This window comes from Plectrocnemia conspersa, unplaced genomic scaffold, assembly GCF_051122295.1.
Source record: "Plectrocnemia conspersa isolate PC_06_02 unplaced genomic scaffold, ASM5112229v1 ptg000014l, whole genome shotgun sequence".
NCBI classification, from domain to species: domain Eukaryota; kingdom Metazoa; phylum Arthropoda; class Insecta; order Trichoptera; family Polycentropodidae; genus Plectrocnemia; species Plectrocnemia conspersa.
This window is the reverse complement of record NW_028277178.1, coordinates 4,272,759-4,291,948: the sequence shown is the minus strand read 5'-3', so window position 1 is coordinate 4,291,948 and position 19,190 is coordinate 4,272,759. Positions and strand designations below refer to the sequence as shown.

The window sequence follows — 19,190 nt, the reverse complement described above, 5'->3', positions numbered from 1 at the left end:
AATTATTTTCATTGCGTAGAAATACGTCAAAGGGGAAAAGGTTCAAGTTTAAATATTAGTAAATTGACTTGAATACAGATATATCTATACTTTTATGTAGAACAAGTATCTAAATCATACGTCTATAATTATATGATTTTAGTGTTATGAATTATTTATATAATAACAAACTTCTACAACTTCTAAGGATGCATCGCTATAATTATAACATGATAACAAATAATATAAAATCTTATTGAGATTGCACAAAACAAATCCCTATAATACTTATCAAATCCATTAATAAAAAAGTGAATACTGAAGACAATTCAACGTCTAATAAAATTCTAGTTTTGTCCTGAATCATCAGCATCGGTCAAGGGAACGTTGGCTATATTTCAAGCTGTCATGTTTTAAAATAATTTATTATACACTTAGTAATTTAAAGAGAAAGGCAACAAGTAGGTTGGCTATCATTTCACATTTAATATTTAAGCACTATACATAAGTGGTGTGCCTAAAATTAATATTACTTATGTATATATATTAATTACTACCATATATGTGGGAATCTTAATGATTAATTAAGAGATCCCAAGGGATATAAGAATCGTGCAAGACACCCAATATTGCACTAAAACCACAAACTTTCAGAAGCCATTAATAATCACTTATAAAGGCAAACGAAATTAAGATACACAGCTTAGACAATACTTTCGACCTCGCATTGATACACCTGTGCTGCTCTACGATGCACGTCAACGAATAAGTGTGTTTCCGAAGATATTGCGATTGGTTCTGAATAATCCTCGTCAGCAAATCGTCGAGGCTTTCTCAAACGATCAATATAAAATAGTCGACACTTAGTCACATCGGCAGAACGTCACGGAGAGAATATTAGGACTCACGATCGAAAGAAGAAAACATCACGAGCAGAGCACTTAAGAGATTAATGACTTCCAAGACCTACATTTCAAGCTCCATTGCCTGTTTCGACGTCTATTTTTTCTATATATGTTATATACTCTGATTTTGATTCTTATGTATTCCTATAATTATATAATTCAATAAGATTGCGACACAATTGCAATGCTGCACCGTTATTAGTTCATCGCCCTAAAATCGTGATATATGAACGTTTGTTTATACTAAAGCAATTAGAGCAAACAAGGGATCGATTCAGTATCATTCGTTTGAACGAAACGATAAATCGATGGGACACTTGAAACTGGAAACAGTACTACACTTGTTCTCTTTGTCACAAAGAGATGTTGCGTCACATGTTATATCACAGGTCGATCGAAGGGACAAATCGATGGTGTACATGTTACCTTATGGAATGTGTCATAAGGAAATGCGTCACGTGTGCAATGTATGTGCAAATTCTTATATCCCAGCGCCTTTCTTTTAGGAGCGTTGGGATATGATTCGCTGAATTCTCGCAGAAAGCTGTATGTCGCTAAGCATTTTTTCAAACTACTAAAAGGTGCTGTCGACAATCCAGCTATTCTCGAGGAATTCCAGTTTTGGGTTCCGGAACATTTTCGAGAATCACGATCGAGACCTCTTTTGATGTAAGTTAGGGCTAGGACATCCGCACTTGCCGACTCGCCTATAGCTGTGGCCATACGGCTCCTTAATACGCTGGCATTGAAAATTGATTTATTTAATGTTAGCTACGAGGATCTGATCCGGTTTATATCTTTTAATTTTATTATTTTATATTTTTTTTTGTTATGTTTAAGTATTGTTATATTTATTTATATATATACGTTTTTTTATGTTTTATAAATTTATAATTTGCTTTCGACCATCGTGGCGCATTGGGGTAACCTGCTAGGCCACGATGGTCTTAATTTAATAAAAAAAAAATAAAAAATATAAATATGGGAATCAAATAAAGAGAAGACACTTGATCTTGATCTCGGAGAGAGAGAGAGAGAGTGACGGTCAGAGCCAACACAAAAGCGTACTCATTTAAAACAAATCGTTCGTCCAGCCGATTCCTCCTCCCGGGTCCTTAACATATATTTAATTTTTATGTATATCTATAAATAAACTGTTACTAGCTTTTCGGCGTCTGTTTGTAAAGTTACACCCTTCGGCCTTAAATTATATTTATGAACTATATGTTTTCATTGTTTAGTAGTGCATTTAACTAAGGTTACCAGATTTTCTCTTTTGAGAAGGATTGTCTTTGAACAAAAATTTCCAAAATGACTGAGCTCCCGTAGCAATTTCTCTTACTCAAAAAATTTTATGATATGACCTTGGATTAAAATTTTCGAAACGACCTGTTTTAGCTCCCGTAGCAATTTTTCCTCACAAAAATTCCGAGATGGCCTTTAAACAAAAATATCCCCCTTATTTATCTACGACGATATTTTTATCCATTCCTATTTAATTCGTTCTAATGTCTAGATTCGTAAAAAGCCATTCAGTAAAAAAATGAATAAATAAACCCGTTGGTTGTTTAGCGGACGAGTGACAGACACAAATTGGGCCGCTGCAGCATTATTTATTTAAGGTATATAGTTTACATGTTGTATGAAAGTAGACGAGGCAGCACCGGCCGTTGTCTCTGTGTCCAGGTACACCAAAAGAAGATACTGCCCTCCCATCCCATCAGTGTTACTAAAGTGCCGCCTAGTTTTATTCATAATAAATAAATATATGAATAGACCCAGACAGTTGCATTGGCATTTAGTCGCATATAAATCCATTCGAAGAACAGGGCTACTAAAATAAATACACTTTACAGACCTGGAAAAACACGATTGCGCATTTTTAATAAGTATAGTAGATACTTCAAAGAACAGTGCCGCAAAATTTAGGCGTTTTACAGCGGACAAAATAAATTCACTACAAATTAACGTTATAAACTTTCAAATTATATTTAAAATGAAAAATACAGCGACGTCATTTCAGATTTTTTCAAGGGTGGGTGGGTTGGCCAGTCAGTGGTTGTTTTTTTAATATTTCAAAGGCAATAAAATTTTGCCATCGCAGTGGGTACGCTCAGTAATCAACGTTCACACTACGACTCTTATAATAATATTACAAAAGCAATAAAATCGTGCGACGATGCCGACACGATTTTATTGCTTTTGACATAAATTTTTCACTTCTGAGAAGGGATAATTGTTTATGCACCCTCCTATTGACCAAAATTCGGTTTGAATATACTTTGACCGATACTCTTATATAATAAGTCTATAATAATATTAGTAAGTATGGCAATCACACTCTTAAAACATCGAAGTCTGACTGTACTTCTTCTTCCGCGTATTTCCCCCGGAGAGGTAAGATGGCTTAATTTTGGACTTGACCTAATAAAAGTTCTAAAACTATAAATAGTTCTAGAACTTTCATTATGTCAGATTTGGGTTTGAACAGAAATTTCACAACTGGCAAATTGAGCTTCATAGTCATTTTAGTGAAGCATATAATTTTACTAGCGCCTATCAGCTAAATACTATTTTCGCTAATAGAAATATATAATATAACTTCATAGAAAAATACACATTCACTGTAACATTTATACATCGCACGTAAATAAATAATGATAAGTGTATAAATGTATATATTACTACGTATAAAAAAGTTTAAATCATATAATTTTACTAGTATCTGCCAGATAAATAATATTTTCACTGGTAAATGTATATATCTATCGTTGAAAATATATTCCGATATGATTTCACTGAAATGGCATATTTAAAAATATATTTTCAGGATAGATTCGACCGTTTTTTTAGGGATAACCTGAGAATTTCTGGTTTAAAAGCAGGGACGTCATTTTAGATTCTTACAGGTTGACCTGTAAAAATCTAAAAGTTGTCCAATTAGTATTTTTAATATTTTGATTTCATTAAAATTCATAGTATTTTTCTGGTCAAATTTTAGGGGGTGCAAATCTCCGGACTTGACCCCCTGAAATGACGTCCCTGGAAAAATAATGCCACATTCAGATACTTTACAATATTTATAACTTTACTCTATTCAGAAATAATGCAGTGGATTTTTTTCGGCTATATTTAAGTTAAGCCCTTTTAATTTACCTGGAAAGTCAAGACACACGTATTCAATTGACATGATCGTAATCATTCCAATTTAAATTTTAAACAATAATAGTAAAATTAAAACAATATTAATATTCAATTAAAGTAATAATTTACATGGTAATATGGGGAAAGTCATCATAATTTGTATACTTGTCAATCAATTCTAAGAAAAATATTTTGAAAAACTACTATTTTTTCAGTATACATAATATTTCTAACTTTCAAACTACAATAATGGTGAAATAAATGACGATTTTTGCATTTCCACCTTTTTTTAAAAATAGTAAAATAGGCCTATTTATATATAAATCTAGGTTTTATTATGGCTAAAACTTGGCGGCACTCAGGTAGCACTGACGTCACGGCAGATTTGCAACGGCCGGTGCTGCCTCGTGCACCATACGTTCCATATTAATAACATGTAAATCAAACTATATTTTAATAAAATACTACTGCAGGGACACAATCTGTGTCTAATTATCACCAAAGTAGGAAATAGCAATAAAAATATAGGGAAACAATGCATTATTTAGTCAAAATGATCGGTATTTTTAACTATGCACTTTTTTAGTAGGACATTGGTACTTTGTGAGTATTAGTAAAACAATGAAATTATGGCGTATGACGGATTTATTTTACGAAGTGAACTAATGAAATGCTGCCTACTAACTGTGATTACTGAACACGGTATAGCACAGATTAAAAGTAATACATTTAATACATAAAAATATGAAAAGCTTAAAACTTACAATAAAAAAAAAATGCATGATTTTTTAACTTTATTTAAAATAAATTTAATAATATAAAATAATACGATATTAATATATAAGTGAATAGTTATAGTGAGTGTATTTACATAAGAGATGAAACACAAATATAACGAGCAGTTTTCAACAGAACAAAATATACAAACAGACTCAATTCATAATCACTGACGCTCGTTACAAATTGGACCGTACTTTACATAAAGTAGTTAATTTTATAGCATTTTAAAATGAATTTACAAATAAATAAGATACATAAATCAATAAAACAAGACGGAGCTCAAAATTGGTCTTTGATTTTTCGCCTCGAACTTATTGAGCAACTGATCTATGTCATTGTCCAGATCTGAACTCTGCGCCATTCGCGTCACTAAATCCGTGATCAAAAAAGCACCGAGCGTCGCTTCCTCGTGATTGTCTTGTATGTCAATGTTAATTATGTGCACAGGTTGGCTATATATAGACGTCTTAGAAGCTATGAATTCGACGACTTGGTCGTACACTCGTTCTTCGCAAGTCAATATCACATCAAACCGTTCGTTGGAGGCCTGGAACCTCTCTGGATTGCGCTTAATTCGCCTATTTCTATCTAGCATATGTAAGAGGCCGTTTTGCGTGTAAAACGACTTGTCTTTTTCCATTAAATCGTTATATATGTAGTCGTATGCTACGCCAAACTCGTAACAGTTGGGCTTGTCGGCCGCCACTCCTGGAAGCTTGACTTTCTCTCCGGTGCCGAAGGATTTGACCCTGAATCCTTTCTTAGCCAAGTAGGCATGCGCTTCCATACTTCTGTTCATATTCGACGAACATATCACAGCCACGTAAAGATCCGAATCCGCCATTGTTTTCGATTTTATATTTACTAAGCCTTACATAAGCATTTCAATGTTTTTTGCTAAAAGCCAAGTAATTAAATAGAAAAACGCCAATCGTCGTAATGACGTTCATCACAATCGTGTTATGAAGCAATGACAGCGTCTCTCGTCGAGGTTATATTTTGGCCATAACAAGGATAATTTTGACCAGAGTGAAACGTCAAATAAAATTAAATTAAAATTTATAACAAAACTATCTGTTGTTCGTAACAAAAACATTAATTATTATTTAAACATATTTTTCTGTAATTCTTCATTAATTTAAATTGGAAATAATTATAAGAATAAATGTGGAACATATGGCTTTACAAATTAAATTAATTGTTTGGACGTGATGGTGGCGGGTGGCAATTAGACACAGATTGAGCAGTAATGTTTTATTGAAGATTTATGAAGTTTACATGGTTATTTGTAAATATACGGGACCCGAACGCGAGACGTCCTCGAACGGAACGTGGGCTGCCAGGTGAGAGAAGTTACCGTCACACCAGTGCTACTTAAGTGCCGCAAAGTTTTGGCCATAACAAATCTAGGCTTCCACAATCGCTTTTTTTAATATAGAAGTAACTAAAGGGAAGCCCAGGAGATCGCCCGTATAAAGATTCGGATAACCGACCGCTTAACTTGATGTTAGTGACCGACTAAGCGAGAGCCAATTATTGCTGCTAGTTTGCCTTTTGCCAGTGTTCGCGAATATGCCTGACATACGATTCTTCCTTTGTGGAGGTCTGTTCTTCTCAAAAAATTTCAATATAGAGAAGAAAAAGCAATTCCTGACCATCAATTTGAGTTTCAAAATTCACATTCTACAGTCGATCAGGTGCATCGCATTAACAATAATAGTAGAACCAATTATAAAAATACTTGAAAAAAATATAGAAAGCTATATTGGCTTATGGGAAGAAACCCCAAACTATCAATATACAACAAAATCAAGATATTCAATCAAATCCTGCAGCTAGTTTGGGTCTACGGCATACAACTCTGGAGATGTGCCGAATAGTGCCACATTAAAATGATTAAAAAATTTCAAAATAAAGTATTACGAAACATTGTAAATGCTGATAGAGATATACAAACATCGTGACCTAGGTGTCGAAGACGTCGCCAGTGCTATAAAACATTTTGCTGCTAAACATGAAACGAGGTTCCAATAGCACGTTAACTTCGAGGCACAAACAACTTGAAAAGATGGCTGAAGAGGACTAAACCCTTCAAACTGGTCTAATTATCATTACTGGAACCCATTTACTATTAGTAATTGTGTAGTGCAAAACAGAAAAATTTTAGACGCTATTGGGTGACAATGATGTTTTACACATAAATTATTAAATATAGAGTAAAATTAATTGTCGGTTTTAACACCAGTTTTAATGTTTTTAAAATAAATAAAAAAATCGATACTCAATTTTGTAATAAAATATAGATAATAACACAACAAAAAACCCTTTTGCTGTCTTCAAACAGTGATATGATACAATATTTAGAACAAAAGATCTGTACATAAATTACTACTTACTAAGACATAATCAAAACTAGATACGAAACTAATCAGGAAGTCTGGTCAATATTATTAATTTAAATTTCACGTAAATAAAAATACAATTTGGTTTAACAAATATTTTATTTTTAAAAGTAATTAAATTTTGCACATTTTTCCAGTTTTCGTTGATACATAATCAAACTCAACACCCTTGTGGTTGTGTCTAAAGTGACTTTTCATATTACTCAATTGATAAAAGGCTTTGCCGCAAACAGGACAACAGAAAGGCTTTTCGCCCGTGTGTATTCGCTCGTGTTCTCTTTTATAGCCACTGCTAATGAAGCATGAGTCGCAAAATTTACATTTATACGGCCTTTCGCCAGTGTGTCTTCGTATGTGCTCTTTCAATTGTGACTTATATAGAAACTCACGTTGGCAATAATCACACTGAAATGTCTGACTCTTTGTGTGTATATTCATATGCATCTGAAATTAAAATTGGTAAAGTTAGTTATATGTAAATTTTACAAAATTAGTTTAACAAATGTTTGCTAGGTATGCGTAAATACGTATTTATTGTAAAATAAAACCAATAAGAAACAGCGTTATTCTCACACCAGAATATAATATAAAAGAATTTTGCATGACCACATTACCCTACTAATTTCAAGTATCGGAAACTAAGATAAAAATTCAAATTCAAATATAAGCACAAATTGCAGAAGCGCATATTGTTTTAGGTGCAGAAACACACATATCATTGGTTTCAAATACTTAGTTCAATATATATTATTTAGTTTGAATATTTTTTTTTATTAGTAGGAAATAGTAAAATTGATAGATAGAATTTGTGACAGTCTGTGATTGCAATCATTTAAACCCGTTAATTAATAATCTACTGCAATTAGGTGTTAGGACATTTTTTCTAATCAGACTAGATAGATGGGAAAACATGATTGCGATAGGTTTAAGATTATCTAACACATACAAGAAAATACTAATGTTCTCTAAAGCCCTATATTAAGCAGAATCTTAAGCCATGAAAGCCAGAGAAAGAAACACGAAAGACTTCTTTAAGATTTGGTTCTAAAGAGTCATTAGAGAACGAACTTTTATTGCTATATGCAAAATAAATAAAAAACTTAAACTTCAAAATAATTCAAAGATTTCCATTAAAACATTGACATGCACATTTTATATTCGAAATTAATATAATATGCATTTTGTTAGAGAAGAAGAGAACATTAAAAAAATATACTCACCAGAAGACTACGATTACTAGCTACAATTTTATTGCATATATTGCACTTGGTCGTAATCTTTCCGTGCACAAACCTCACGTGCCTCTGAACGTCTCTCGTCGTTTTAAATAAAGAACTGCATATTTCACACACAAACTTTCTCTCGTTGTGTATGGACTTGTGAACGCTTAACTTGGACCGCGAATTGAACTCCTTCGAACAAACGTTGCAAATGAAAGCTTTTCCACTGTGTGTGCGTAAATGTAGCTTAAACGCTTGAGCCGTCTTCAATATTCTACTGCAAAACGTACACTGTTTTGGATATTCTACAGACTCAATTCTCTTATTTATAGAGCAACGTAACTTTTTCGCATGTATAATTTTTTTGCATTTCTTGATTTTATTTTTACTCATTGTCACTTTAACGATGTCGGAAAAGTTAGTGGAGTATTCTCTCTCGCTGCTCGATCTATCGGTTGTTTCGTATTCTTCTTTTAGGCTTTCTTTCGATGGCACTGTATCAATTTCTTCTTTTTTGATCATATCCAAGTTTATTCTTAAGCTTTCCCTTAATAATTTATCACTTTCTCTACATTTACTTTTAAAATCAAAAGCGTTTTCTAAACTAGAAGCACATGTCACGCATATATACTCCGGTAATCCATCATTTTGGTAAATCTAAAATGAAAAAAATTGTATTTAACAATATAGTTTAAAAAAAATCATAAGCTTTGAGACGCGTATAGAAACAATACTCATGGTATTGCACTCCGAATATTAGCATCATCGGATGGTCGTTCACAAATACTACCTGGAAATTACGCTTTTACCAAGGGATTGCTATTGGTCCTGATTTGGTATTCACTCTTATTATTACATTGAATAAATTTGGCAATGATTATTTTTTGTATTTACTTATGCACACTCTTGCTCTGAACTCCCCTTCAGAGCAGAATTGCCCATCCAGATTCTGAATTGGTCGCATTTATTCAATCTCTAGTATTATTTTTAGTATCTTAAAATTTTCAGAAATTAATTTTCAGACTAATTTACATATGTATGTAGATCCTGTTTTTTGTATAATGTCTTTATTTACTTAAACATATTCCTAGAAACGAAAAAGTTTGGTATTTTACTATAAATGCATTGGAAACGACAAAATTAAGATTTCACTGATTACGGAGAAAACTTATCAACTAAAATGTTAATAAAACGGCAAGCATAAAATTTATTAAAATATATTTTTTCAGTCCATTACTTACAAAGGCACTAGAATTGTCGAACTTAAGACAACTTATCAACAAAACTTTATCATTTGCTGATTTATGAATGAAACAAGCAAAACTGTAGTTATCAAAAAAAAAAATGAGTTTATTTATATAAGATAAGCACGCAGTAATTAACTGTTGGCGACAATATAATATATACAGAACTTATCGCATTAATTAAACAGGATAATCACCTGTAGATTGCACAGTATCTCAATTTTATTGTTGAGCTTATTATGGTAGATATTCAATGACGGCTGGCCACACATACATAATCGACATACGTTATTCACTTGCAATGGATCCATTTTATTATATTATTTCATTGTTATACTTCATTCGTACTAATGGATTATACAATACTCAATAATGAAACGAAATGTCACAAGCATAACCTAAAAAAAAAATAATGTTGCCAGTACGAATTTGTTTACCTCGAAAAACAATTGACGTTTACTAAAAAATATTTTTAATAAAAAATAATAATATATTTTTTAATTATAATATTAAACTTTGCAAGAAAGTAAATTGAGCATAAATCAATATTATTTTAAAATTATATTTCGGATGAGAATTTTTTAAAATACTTCCTGTTATCGAGGATCATATTTTTCTATAAAGCTTAGGTTTGCTAGTTTTTTGAAAATCAATGTCCTAAAAATCTCTCGTATGAATCCTTTTTCGGTACGAGAATAGACAAGTAATCTAAATCAAAAATAAATTTATAAAAATGACCTCTGTTTAGAAAGTAGTACATTCTTGTAATATACTATGGGAAGGAGGAGGGGGGGGGGGTGTCCATACACTTGCGCAGTTAACGCCAAGGTTAACTAAATGATACTTACCAGAGAAAATAATTGAATATAACTTGACAATTGCGTAATTTAAGCAAAGGGTAAACCTACAATAAAAATAACGATAAATTAATACAATAAAACTGAACAGACCACTATATGTCCTGGTTTCACACCATCGGTACCGGTTTCACATATCGATCCTGGTTTTTTCGGGATTGTTCCGGTTTTACACATTTTTCCTAGCTTACTTCTATTTAGTTCTCATCAGTATCTTGCATTGCAGTCTAGCACATCTCAGCACCCCAAAATGTAAAAATTTCCGAAATGATCTTATATTTTTAGCTCTCCCGGTAGAGCTTTATAATAGGATAGTAATTTTAGCTTTTTCTATAAGGGGGGGGGGGGAATTGGCCGGTCAGTGATCATTTATTTTTTAATTTATATTTAATTAAGATTTATGGTATCGTAATGACTAGAGAATCCATACGCTTTTATGCATTATGGATTGCACAAACAATACGTCATTGAGCGACAAAATTCAGCAATTGTCATTACCACTTTGCATTATTCGACATCGGAATATGTTTATATAGCAAATTTCGCTCTTTCAAGTCGTGGACATATTTCTTTGGTCAAATATACAAGTGCAATAAATGGTTGACTAATCTCTGCATTGTTGTGATTCGCGGAGACGTCTTGAATCACCGGTACAAAAGATCTGACTCTAGGAGAGACATGGTAGACGGCAGAGAGACGTTAGAGTTACGAGACGTCGGGGAGACGAAGCAGTGGACAGGGGTGGCAGAGAGACGATCGAGTAACTGGGGCTCACAAACTGTTAGGTTCATGCCTTCTTTAATTCTCATGGTGCGAGCTTTGGATTTACAGTCTTACTCAGTGGTGAAGTTCTAAAAAAATAATTATTGGAACGCTACTCTCCTTTGGAGTGATCAGTGAGATTTTAGTTTATGTAAATCCAGAGACGACTACCCTAGTTATTTTGTTTGTTGCATTGTAGTAGGGGTTTGCAGTGTGCTGTTTAAAATTGTATTATCAGTGACTATATTGTGAAAAAATGTAGCGGAACGATGTTTTGGCTCCACTATTCTACTGTTCTTGATAAGATCTACAACGAGTCGGTTGACAAGAGCTGATCTATGTAGTACAACTTGTACAACTCATTTGGACAGCTGACATATGCTGCTCCAGTGGAAATGTTAAAATTTAGCTGCAGAAAAAATACGTTAAACATAGCAAATAAAAAGAGATTCTCGAATTAAAAATATGCATAATTACCAAGTAGTAAATAAATTAGCTGCACAGTACCAACATTATGTTATATTGGGCACGAAGGACAAGGAAAAAGACACCAAGTGAAAACTTATTATTTTGTAAAAACAAAGTACTATGCATCACTCTTTGTTTTCTTGCTTAATCTGAATTTACTACAATGCTCATGTAATGCAAGTTGTGGTAAGGTTTATTTATTGTTTGTATGTAACATTTTAGAGACAATGACGAGCGTTACAGTAAACTCGCGATCATAATCAATAGACAAAGAAAGCCGGAAGAAATGTGATGTCTGATTATCTTGTATAAGTTTATACTGTGAAAAAATAATAAATAAAGAACGCGTGTCATAATCATATATAATATAGATTGTGTTATGGCGAAAATGAATTAGGTTGCACAAACATATCAATTGCTTTTTAACAATTGTACAATTCGCACAGCTTCGTAATGATAACACAATAATATATTACATGGCAATAAAATCGAGGAAAGTGCAAAGACATTTAATTGATATGAAATAATGAGCCCCACTACGACAGCGAATACAAACAAGTAACATTTCTTAAACTAGCCTTATTTTATTTAATATTTAGTTTATTTCAGTAAATTATATTATTGTTATTTACAATTATATAAGATATACCTATATGTTTCATTGAAAATATTATCTTATAATTTACTGACCACGAAATTGCGCAATGTAGTTATAATAAAAAATGGTTAGTTTCTTGATATCTTTTGAATAACATTTTGATATTGTTAAGAGCGTATAATTGTAAGATATGTGTACCATAGAACTGTGCTTCTAAAATATACAGTATAAGATTATGAACTAACCCGAGTGAGAGTTTTTTGCTCGTTCTCATACCGTTGGCGTCTGAGAAGCTCGGATGCGGGATAAGCCGATATATTGTAGAGTGTGTAAAACAGGAACGTCATTTATGGCGGGGAGGGGGAAGGGATTTGTTCCTACTTGAATTTTAAATATTAAAAAAATACCCCTGACTGAACAAAGCTGAAATGACGTCCCTGGTCTAGAAAGACAAAAATAAAGTATTTTCGCTGGCCCTTCAAGCCCGTTAACTCTTTTATGCCGCGGTATTTTTATTTGGTTAGTAATACATGTCGCATATTTTTAAGAGCAAAACATATGATAAATATTGAATTAATGCATGTAATTATATTTTACTCACATAATAATAAATAAGTTTCCATTTCAGAATAATAGAGCGTTTAATAATAGAGAATAAATTATGTATTTAGTGTGATTTTAAACGACAATATTTTTTCTTAACGCTCCGAGATATCTCTATACTGAAAACAAATATTTAATCGAATATATTATTGGTTTGCGACAAAACTAGGAATGGACACCAGCGTCTTTGTATGCGTACACAGGCGTTCTTACGGCATTCAAAAGGTTAAGATGGTCTTCTTGCGATGGTGAAAGTCACACGCAAAAAATATAAAACCCCGTCTTATTTTTGAGAGGAGGTTAAAACATTCCTTTTTTGCAAATAAAATGCTAAGACGCCAACATAAACAGTGATGTTTTGTTAATAACTTATATTTTCTTAAAATAAAGTTCTGAAACTTAATTTATTGTGCAGATGATTCAAATCAGATGTATAAACTGTTATTTAAAAAAATCAAGAGTGAATTGGTTACAAAGATTTTACACATATTTTTCATAAACTGCTGTATTTTTTTGGGTAAATAAAAGTGGTATTTATTTTTATTGTAGTTAGCTTATTTATCTATTTATTAATTTATTCAATATGGCAAAAAATTGACGGCACTTAGCACTGACATGACGGCGGCGAAGGGCATAACATTATTTTGGTGGACCTTGACGGGAAGACAACGGCCGGTGGTGCCTCGTCCCCTGTTCTCTCGCATATATTATAAACATTTTATTTAAAATACAATTGCAGCGGAGCAATCTGTGTGTAGTTGCCATGTGTCACCATCCGTCCGCCAGAGTAGTATTAAAATGAATGGCATCATTTCTTTTCGTGAATTGATTTCATCGAATTTCAAATTTATTTGGTAATTACGTGATTGTTATACATCAATTAAATTATTATTAAATTACTTACCTACATATTATTATTTAAAAAAAGACAAAGACAGATGTTGAGAAGTATAGTATAGATATTATAAAGATAAGCTCACTACAAACAAAAGTAAGAGAAGAGCGATACTTCATATTATAAATTACGAACGACTGGTCACAAAGCGGTGTAAGTTAAACTTTGGTCAATGGTTTCATTATGATTAATATATATTTTTTTATATTAAGGCTTAAGTATTATTCTTTAATGATAATTTGTTTCTCCCAAGTGTGACATACATACAAATGTACAAAACATAGTAAGGAAATTATTACACGAAAAATAGTTTGAGAAGCGTTTTTATCTATACGCATAAGTGAAACTTATGTACGTAAATAACTTTATATGAGAATGATTTCATTCTCAGTAACTAGTTATCGACAGGACATTGTAAAACACAATTGCTATGTTTTCGCTAGTACGAAACTCTTTTATTCAATTGAAACACGGAAGAAGATTGTGGGTGGTAATATTATATTTTTATTTTATTTTCTCAAGATGTAACTTGAAAACACTTTAAGGTTACACGGAATAACGTTTCAACCGATGAAAGAAGATCGATACGATGAAGTCCTCGATCATCTTCGATCAGCAGCTTACAAAGACACGCCGATTTACAAAGCAGCTGGGTTAGTTGGAACTGGAAAAGCACCGGTGGAATTAGACGATGTCTACTTGAATAGCTTGAAAGAAGGAGTGTCGATGATAGCATTGGATAATAATAAAGTAACATTTAATGTATTATTTGTATTAATGCAATGTCTTTTTATAAATATCTAAGTTTATTGAAAAAAATTAGCTCGCTGGAGTTATAATCAATGGTATACTGACCCCGGACGCTGTACCCGAAGCCATAAAAGCGATGAAGAAATCGCAAAATGAACGATATAAAAAGTTAGATTATATGTTTCTGCAACTTTTGATTGAAATGGATATTTTTGCTAGGTGAGTACGTATTTAATTATTTGATACACTAAGATTCGTGGCGATAAAAATTGTAATGTTCAGACATTTGCATTAAAAGTTTATACTAATAAAAGTAGTAAAAAATATGTTAATGCTATCTTATGCATTTTCATTTTTAGTGTATTAATTTCGGTTTTATAAAACAAAATGTTTTTAATTTTAAAACCATCGCTCGTTTCTGTTATGTTATCTGTTTAAATTTCTTTAATTAAAATTATGAAGGCATGCAAAACATAACCTCAAATATCATTAAAATATTCTTTGGAATTTTAATGATTCTAAATAAAATTCTCAATTGCACTGAAGTGTTAAAATCGCTATTTTTATTTGCGTTTTAAACTTACAAATATATTCTAATAACGTTTTTTTTAAAATATATTAATGAATAATATTTTTTTTCATAATAATGTTAGGAATAAAAAATATTTTTTTAGCTACCATTATATTACAGCGACTCGAAGAAGTTTATGATAATCATATATTTCACTCTCTTCATCTCATCATTACTTTATGCACACTTTGGTTAGCTATTATTACATTCTTTGTTCTGTGGTTACCATACAGTTGCTCTTGACGCAGTTTTCCAGCGTTAATCCCTTATTTTTTAGGTCCTTAATGCGTAAATTTATTGAATTTTTATACTTAAATAAACAATTACTTTGTAGTTATTTTGATTTACTATACATTTAAAAATGCCTTAAGTTAATTAGAATTACTATAAATTATAAAATAGTTTGCAAAAAATAATTGATGGTAAAGAAGTATCGGTGTATGATATTTTTTTATTTATTTAAAATAAATTAAGACCATCGTGCCCTAATAGATTACCCCAATGCGTCTCGATGGTCGAAAATTTACATAGTATTATTTTAATACACAAAAGTATATAATTAAGATAATAATTTTAACTCAAAAAATAATTCATAGAAAGAAACAATAATAAAATATAAAAAAATGAAAATATATCAGCTCATGTTTTAAATGTAATGTCTTAATAATATGTGGGGGGGAGGGAGTAACTAATTTTTTGCCTGGGGCGCTTAAGCTTTTGGTCTTGAGAACAATGGTTTGGCTTAACAATATATTATAGAAAGACTTTCGAAAGCAAATCAATTACCACAAAAACTTTTTCTTTATAAGCGTCTAAGCCAGCCATGGCCAAACCGTGGCTCACTCGAAGGTTTTGATTAGCCCTTTTGAAGCTTTGAAATTTCTATATGTTTTACATTTTCATACCGATCGACACCAAAAAATTATCATGTAATAAAAAATAAATGTTTAAACGGTTTTAAAAAATAATAAAATATTATATAAAATATCTTAATTGTAATTATATATAAAATATCTTAATTGTAAGCTATATATTTATTTTAAATATAAAAACTATCATATTATTATTAAGTTGTAAAATATTTATGTGTGGGCCCTTCAAAGACATGCATTATTTCATTTGGCCCACCAAGTGATTTCAGTTGGCCACCACTAGTCTAAACTCACTATTGACCACACTATCAGATAAACATTATCCGTTGTAATTATCGAATGGCCACCTAACGCGAGGCATTGAAACCAATGTTTACAAAGGGGATGATTTCGGAGGTTGAGTTATAACCTCATGAGCCTCACATCAGTTTCATTTAGGATAAGTTTTCTCGAAAGATCGTCACAAAAGACATTGATTTTCAAAATAGCCAACTCGATTTCATTGCTCATCTTCATTTTCAGTAAACATTTTCAATAAATTACATGTTTTGTACAATACACTCTTCTGGGGTCTAATCATCATCAATCAGTTTTTCATCGAGTCTATTATTTTACATCTTGTATAAAACGTACACATAATAAATATTTATTTATAATGATGTATATTTTGTATGACAGTTTTGTAAGCATTTTTTTTTAAAAACTGTATTTTTGATATTTTTTGTTATCTTTGGAAAGTCAATGAGAATTCGTATAACATGTCCATTTTCAAATTTGATCAAGGGAATTTTGTATCACATCTTCAGTATCAAATATATAGTAACAACTTTTCTAGCGGATGTTCAAAAGCATTGTCGTGTAAACTCAGATACCAGCGTTTTAATTCAATATGATTTTTGAGGAGATTTGTCTACATCGTATTATCATCAAATGCCACATTATCTAGTGACTATGCAGTAGTGATAGTAACCGGTATTACATCGCAGGTAGAATAAAAAATAGTATACAATCGTGTTTTTGCTTATTTATATTGTTCAATCAGCTTCGATTTTAATGTACAGCTCTCGCACGCACACGAACAGCGATGGATAAAATTTGGACACTGTGGCGTTCGCTAGTGTTAAACCTCTCGTTCTTTCTAAAAGGGAATCAATGTGCAAAGTTTCCTCGAGCCTTACAAAGTATGATAGAATACAAATTTTAGACAACATGTGTTTCTTTAGTGCACATATACTTCGAAAGCATCCGTTTATTTAGAATAACTAAAAAACGTATATACAAGTCTGGTAAGACCAGTCCTGGTATATGGGTGCGAAACGTTGACACTGAGCACCAACGATTCTCAGCGCCTGCAGATTTTCAGGCCTACTTGCGAGGATAGTACAACGAGTTGCATCAAAAGCCTGACGTCGTCAAGTATTTCGCTTTCGCTTCAGCTTACTGCGCGTGCTGAGACTATACCCGATCTCCTACCTGGGCTGTCGCGAATTACAGACGCGGTCGGGTAAGTCAGCGCGAAAATTTTGCTGATCTCCCAGCATCACTAAGCAATTTAAGGAAACGGATTTGATGATACTTTCAATTTTAAGCCCACTCGTACATTTGTCGGAATGCCAGACATGCGTTATCGTACTGAATTTTCATTCGTCAATAAATTTAAATGGGTTTCACCCCTTCATTTCTCCAAAAGCGCTGCTTCACATTGGCGTATGTTGCTAGTGGGATAGTCATTTTATTACAAATTATTTTTGTAATTTTAAAATTATCATTTTACTCGTGTTTGTTGCCGCATTTTTTGTATTAATATATTATTGACTAATATTATTTGCTTTTAACTTTAGGTTTGGTATTCAAAAAGCTTTGGAATGCAGGTTGATCTCTACGGCAAGGGATTACAGAGGAACAGGTCTCGGTAAAGCTATGGTTGAAAAGTTAACTGAGATTGGACGCAACTTAGAAATGCCAGTAAGATTATATTAATAAGATTGTTTATTTGACAACATATCATACTTAACAATCTGACTGTAACAGTTAATAGTTGGAGAGGCTGTTAATAACTATTTGTGGAAGTTACTAGTCAGCGAGGGATGGATAATGGTTAGAGAAATGCCTTACTCCGACTACATCGATGAGGTTACTCAAAAACCGATTTTTAACGTGGAACCACCGCATCACATTCTTGGAGTATGCGTAAGAATTTTAGACGAGAAGTATGTATAAATATATTATATTAAAACCATTAAATAATATTTACAATTAAAATTTAGTTATTATTAAAATTATTATACTATGGTTCAAGACCATAATAACATTATCACTTAACCTATTGTAAAATAATAAGCGTCACACAATCGTGTATTTAGGACAAGTGTATAATAACAATAATAAAATATTAATGTTATACCAGATAATAATAATTATTTAATTTTTAGTTGCAAATCAAAGGACCCGTTCCCTCTACCAGCACCGAAAATAATTTATCCTGCAAAAATGGATTGAAGTATTCATATGACTAATTAATTTCATTATTTGTATTTAAATATTATTATTCAACTATACAGTTAAGAAATAAAGCAAATTATTATCAATACATTTGTTTATTATATATGTTATAAACATTGTCACTAATTTGTCATGCTCCAAATTAATTTATTTCGTACGTATCTGTAATCACTCTACTGCCATTTTTATTTCTAATAAATATTTTATTCAATGACACTAGTATAATTAAATACATATTTAAGTGTTAAAGAATATGAAACATGTAAAGAAGTAATTTGTTGTTTTAATTTACCAATGTAAATCATAATTAAAATTGAAGACTTTATTTGAAGAGCAACCATTGTCACAAGTAAAAACCAATTTTCTTCTTTGATCACAAGGAAATACTTTATTTAATACGTTTTAAATATTAAAATACAACAAATTTATATTAGAAATAAAATAATACACAAAAAAAGATAAAAAATAACAAACACTAGTCATTTTTCATGGTTGTTTTGCTTTTCTCGTCCTCACTGATCAGTAATTCGCAAAATTAAAAAAGTTTAATGATTATGAAAGTAATAAATAATTAATTAAAATAATTATTACTAACCGATAATTATTTTTTATATAAGTAATATTTAATATTTAAGTAA

The 19,190-nt window shown here is 31.6% G+C and overlaps 3 protein-coding genes across 4 annotated transcripts; 1 reads left to right on the top strand and 2 right to left on the bottom strand.

The window, feature by feature from the left end:
- Window positions 1-4,807: 4,807 nt before the first annotated feature.
- Window positions 4,808-5,819, bottom strand: Ssu72 (Ssu72 CTD phosphatase). The gene has a single exon (XM_088203689.1). It carries the CDS (start codon window positions 5,650-5,652, stop codon window positions 5,068-5,070), a length of 585 nt encoding a protein of 194 aa, XP_088059815.1. The 5' UTR covers window positions 5,653-5,819; the 3' UTR covers window positions 4,808-5,067.
- A 1,471-nt stretch (window positions 5,820-7,290) lies between these two features.
- Window positions 7,291-10,088, bottom strand: LOC148226009 (uncharacterized). Of its 2 annotated transcripts, XM_088203105.1 has the most exons (3): window positions 9,872-10,088; window positions 8,431-9,087; window positions 7,291-7,654 (listed from the first exon to the last, which is right to left on the bottom strand). In XM_088203105.1, the coding sequence occupies exons 1-3, from the start codon at window positions 9,983-9,985 to the stop codon at window positions 7,325-7,327; spliced, it is 1,101 nt and encodes a 366-aa protein (XP_088059231.1). In that variant the 5' UTR covers window positions 9,986-10,088; the 3' UTR covers window positions 7,291-7,324. The 2 variants fall into 2 exon arrangements, with proteins under 2 accessions (XP_088059231.1, XP_088059232.1); XM_088203106.1 differs by lacking the exon at window positions 9,872-10,088 and having other exon boundaries at window positions 8,431-9,665.
- A 3,869-nt stretch (window positions 10,089-13,957) lies between these two features.
- Window positions 13,958-18,826, top strand: LOC148226008 (uncharacterized). Its single transcript, XM_088203107.1, has 7 exons — window positions 13,958-14,010; window positions 14,111-14,340; window positions 14,403-14,607; window positions 14,681-14,826; window positions 17,892-18,015; window positions 18,082-18,260; window positions 18,483-18,826. The coding sequence occupies exons 2-7, from the start codon at window positions 14,288-14,290 to the stop codon at window positions 18,547-18,549; spliced, it is 774 nt and encodes a 257-aa protein (XP_088059233.1). The 5' UTR covers window positions 13,958-14,010; window positions 14,111-14,287; the 3' UTR covers window positions 18,550-18,826.
- Window positions 18,827-19,190: the final 364 nt, after the last annotated feature.

Bases quoted from the DNA above. Each gene is read 5' to 3' on its own strand.
- Ssu72 (XM_088203689.1), bottom strand. From the start codon at position 5,652: ATGGCGGATTCGGATCTTTACGTGGCTGTGATATGTTCGTCGAATATG.
- LOC148226009 (XM_088203105.1), bottom strand. From the start codon at position 9,985: ATGGATCCATTGCAAGTGAATAACGTATGTCGATTATGTATGTGTGGC. The intron at 9,088-9,871 runs GTGATTATCCTG...TTTTCATTTTAG, and splicing joins AGATACTGTGCAATCTACAG to ATTTACCAAAATGATGGATT. The intron at 7,655-8,430 runs GTGAGTATATTT...TTTTAATTTCAG, and splicing joins CTAGTAATCGTAGTCTTCTG to ATGCATATGAATATACACAC.
- LOC148226008 (XM_088203107.1), top strand. From the start codon at position 14,288: ATGTTTTCGCTAGTACGAAACTCTTTTATTCAATTGAAACACGGAAGA. The intron at 14,608-14,680 runs GTAACATTTAAT...GAAAAAAATTAG, and splicing joins TAGCATTGGATAATAATAAA to CTCGCTGGAGTTATAATCAA. The intron at 14,827-17,891 runs GTGAGTACGTAT...TTTTAACTTTAG, and splicing joins GAAATGGATATTTTTGCTAG to GTTTGGTATTCAAAAAGCTT.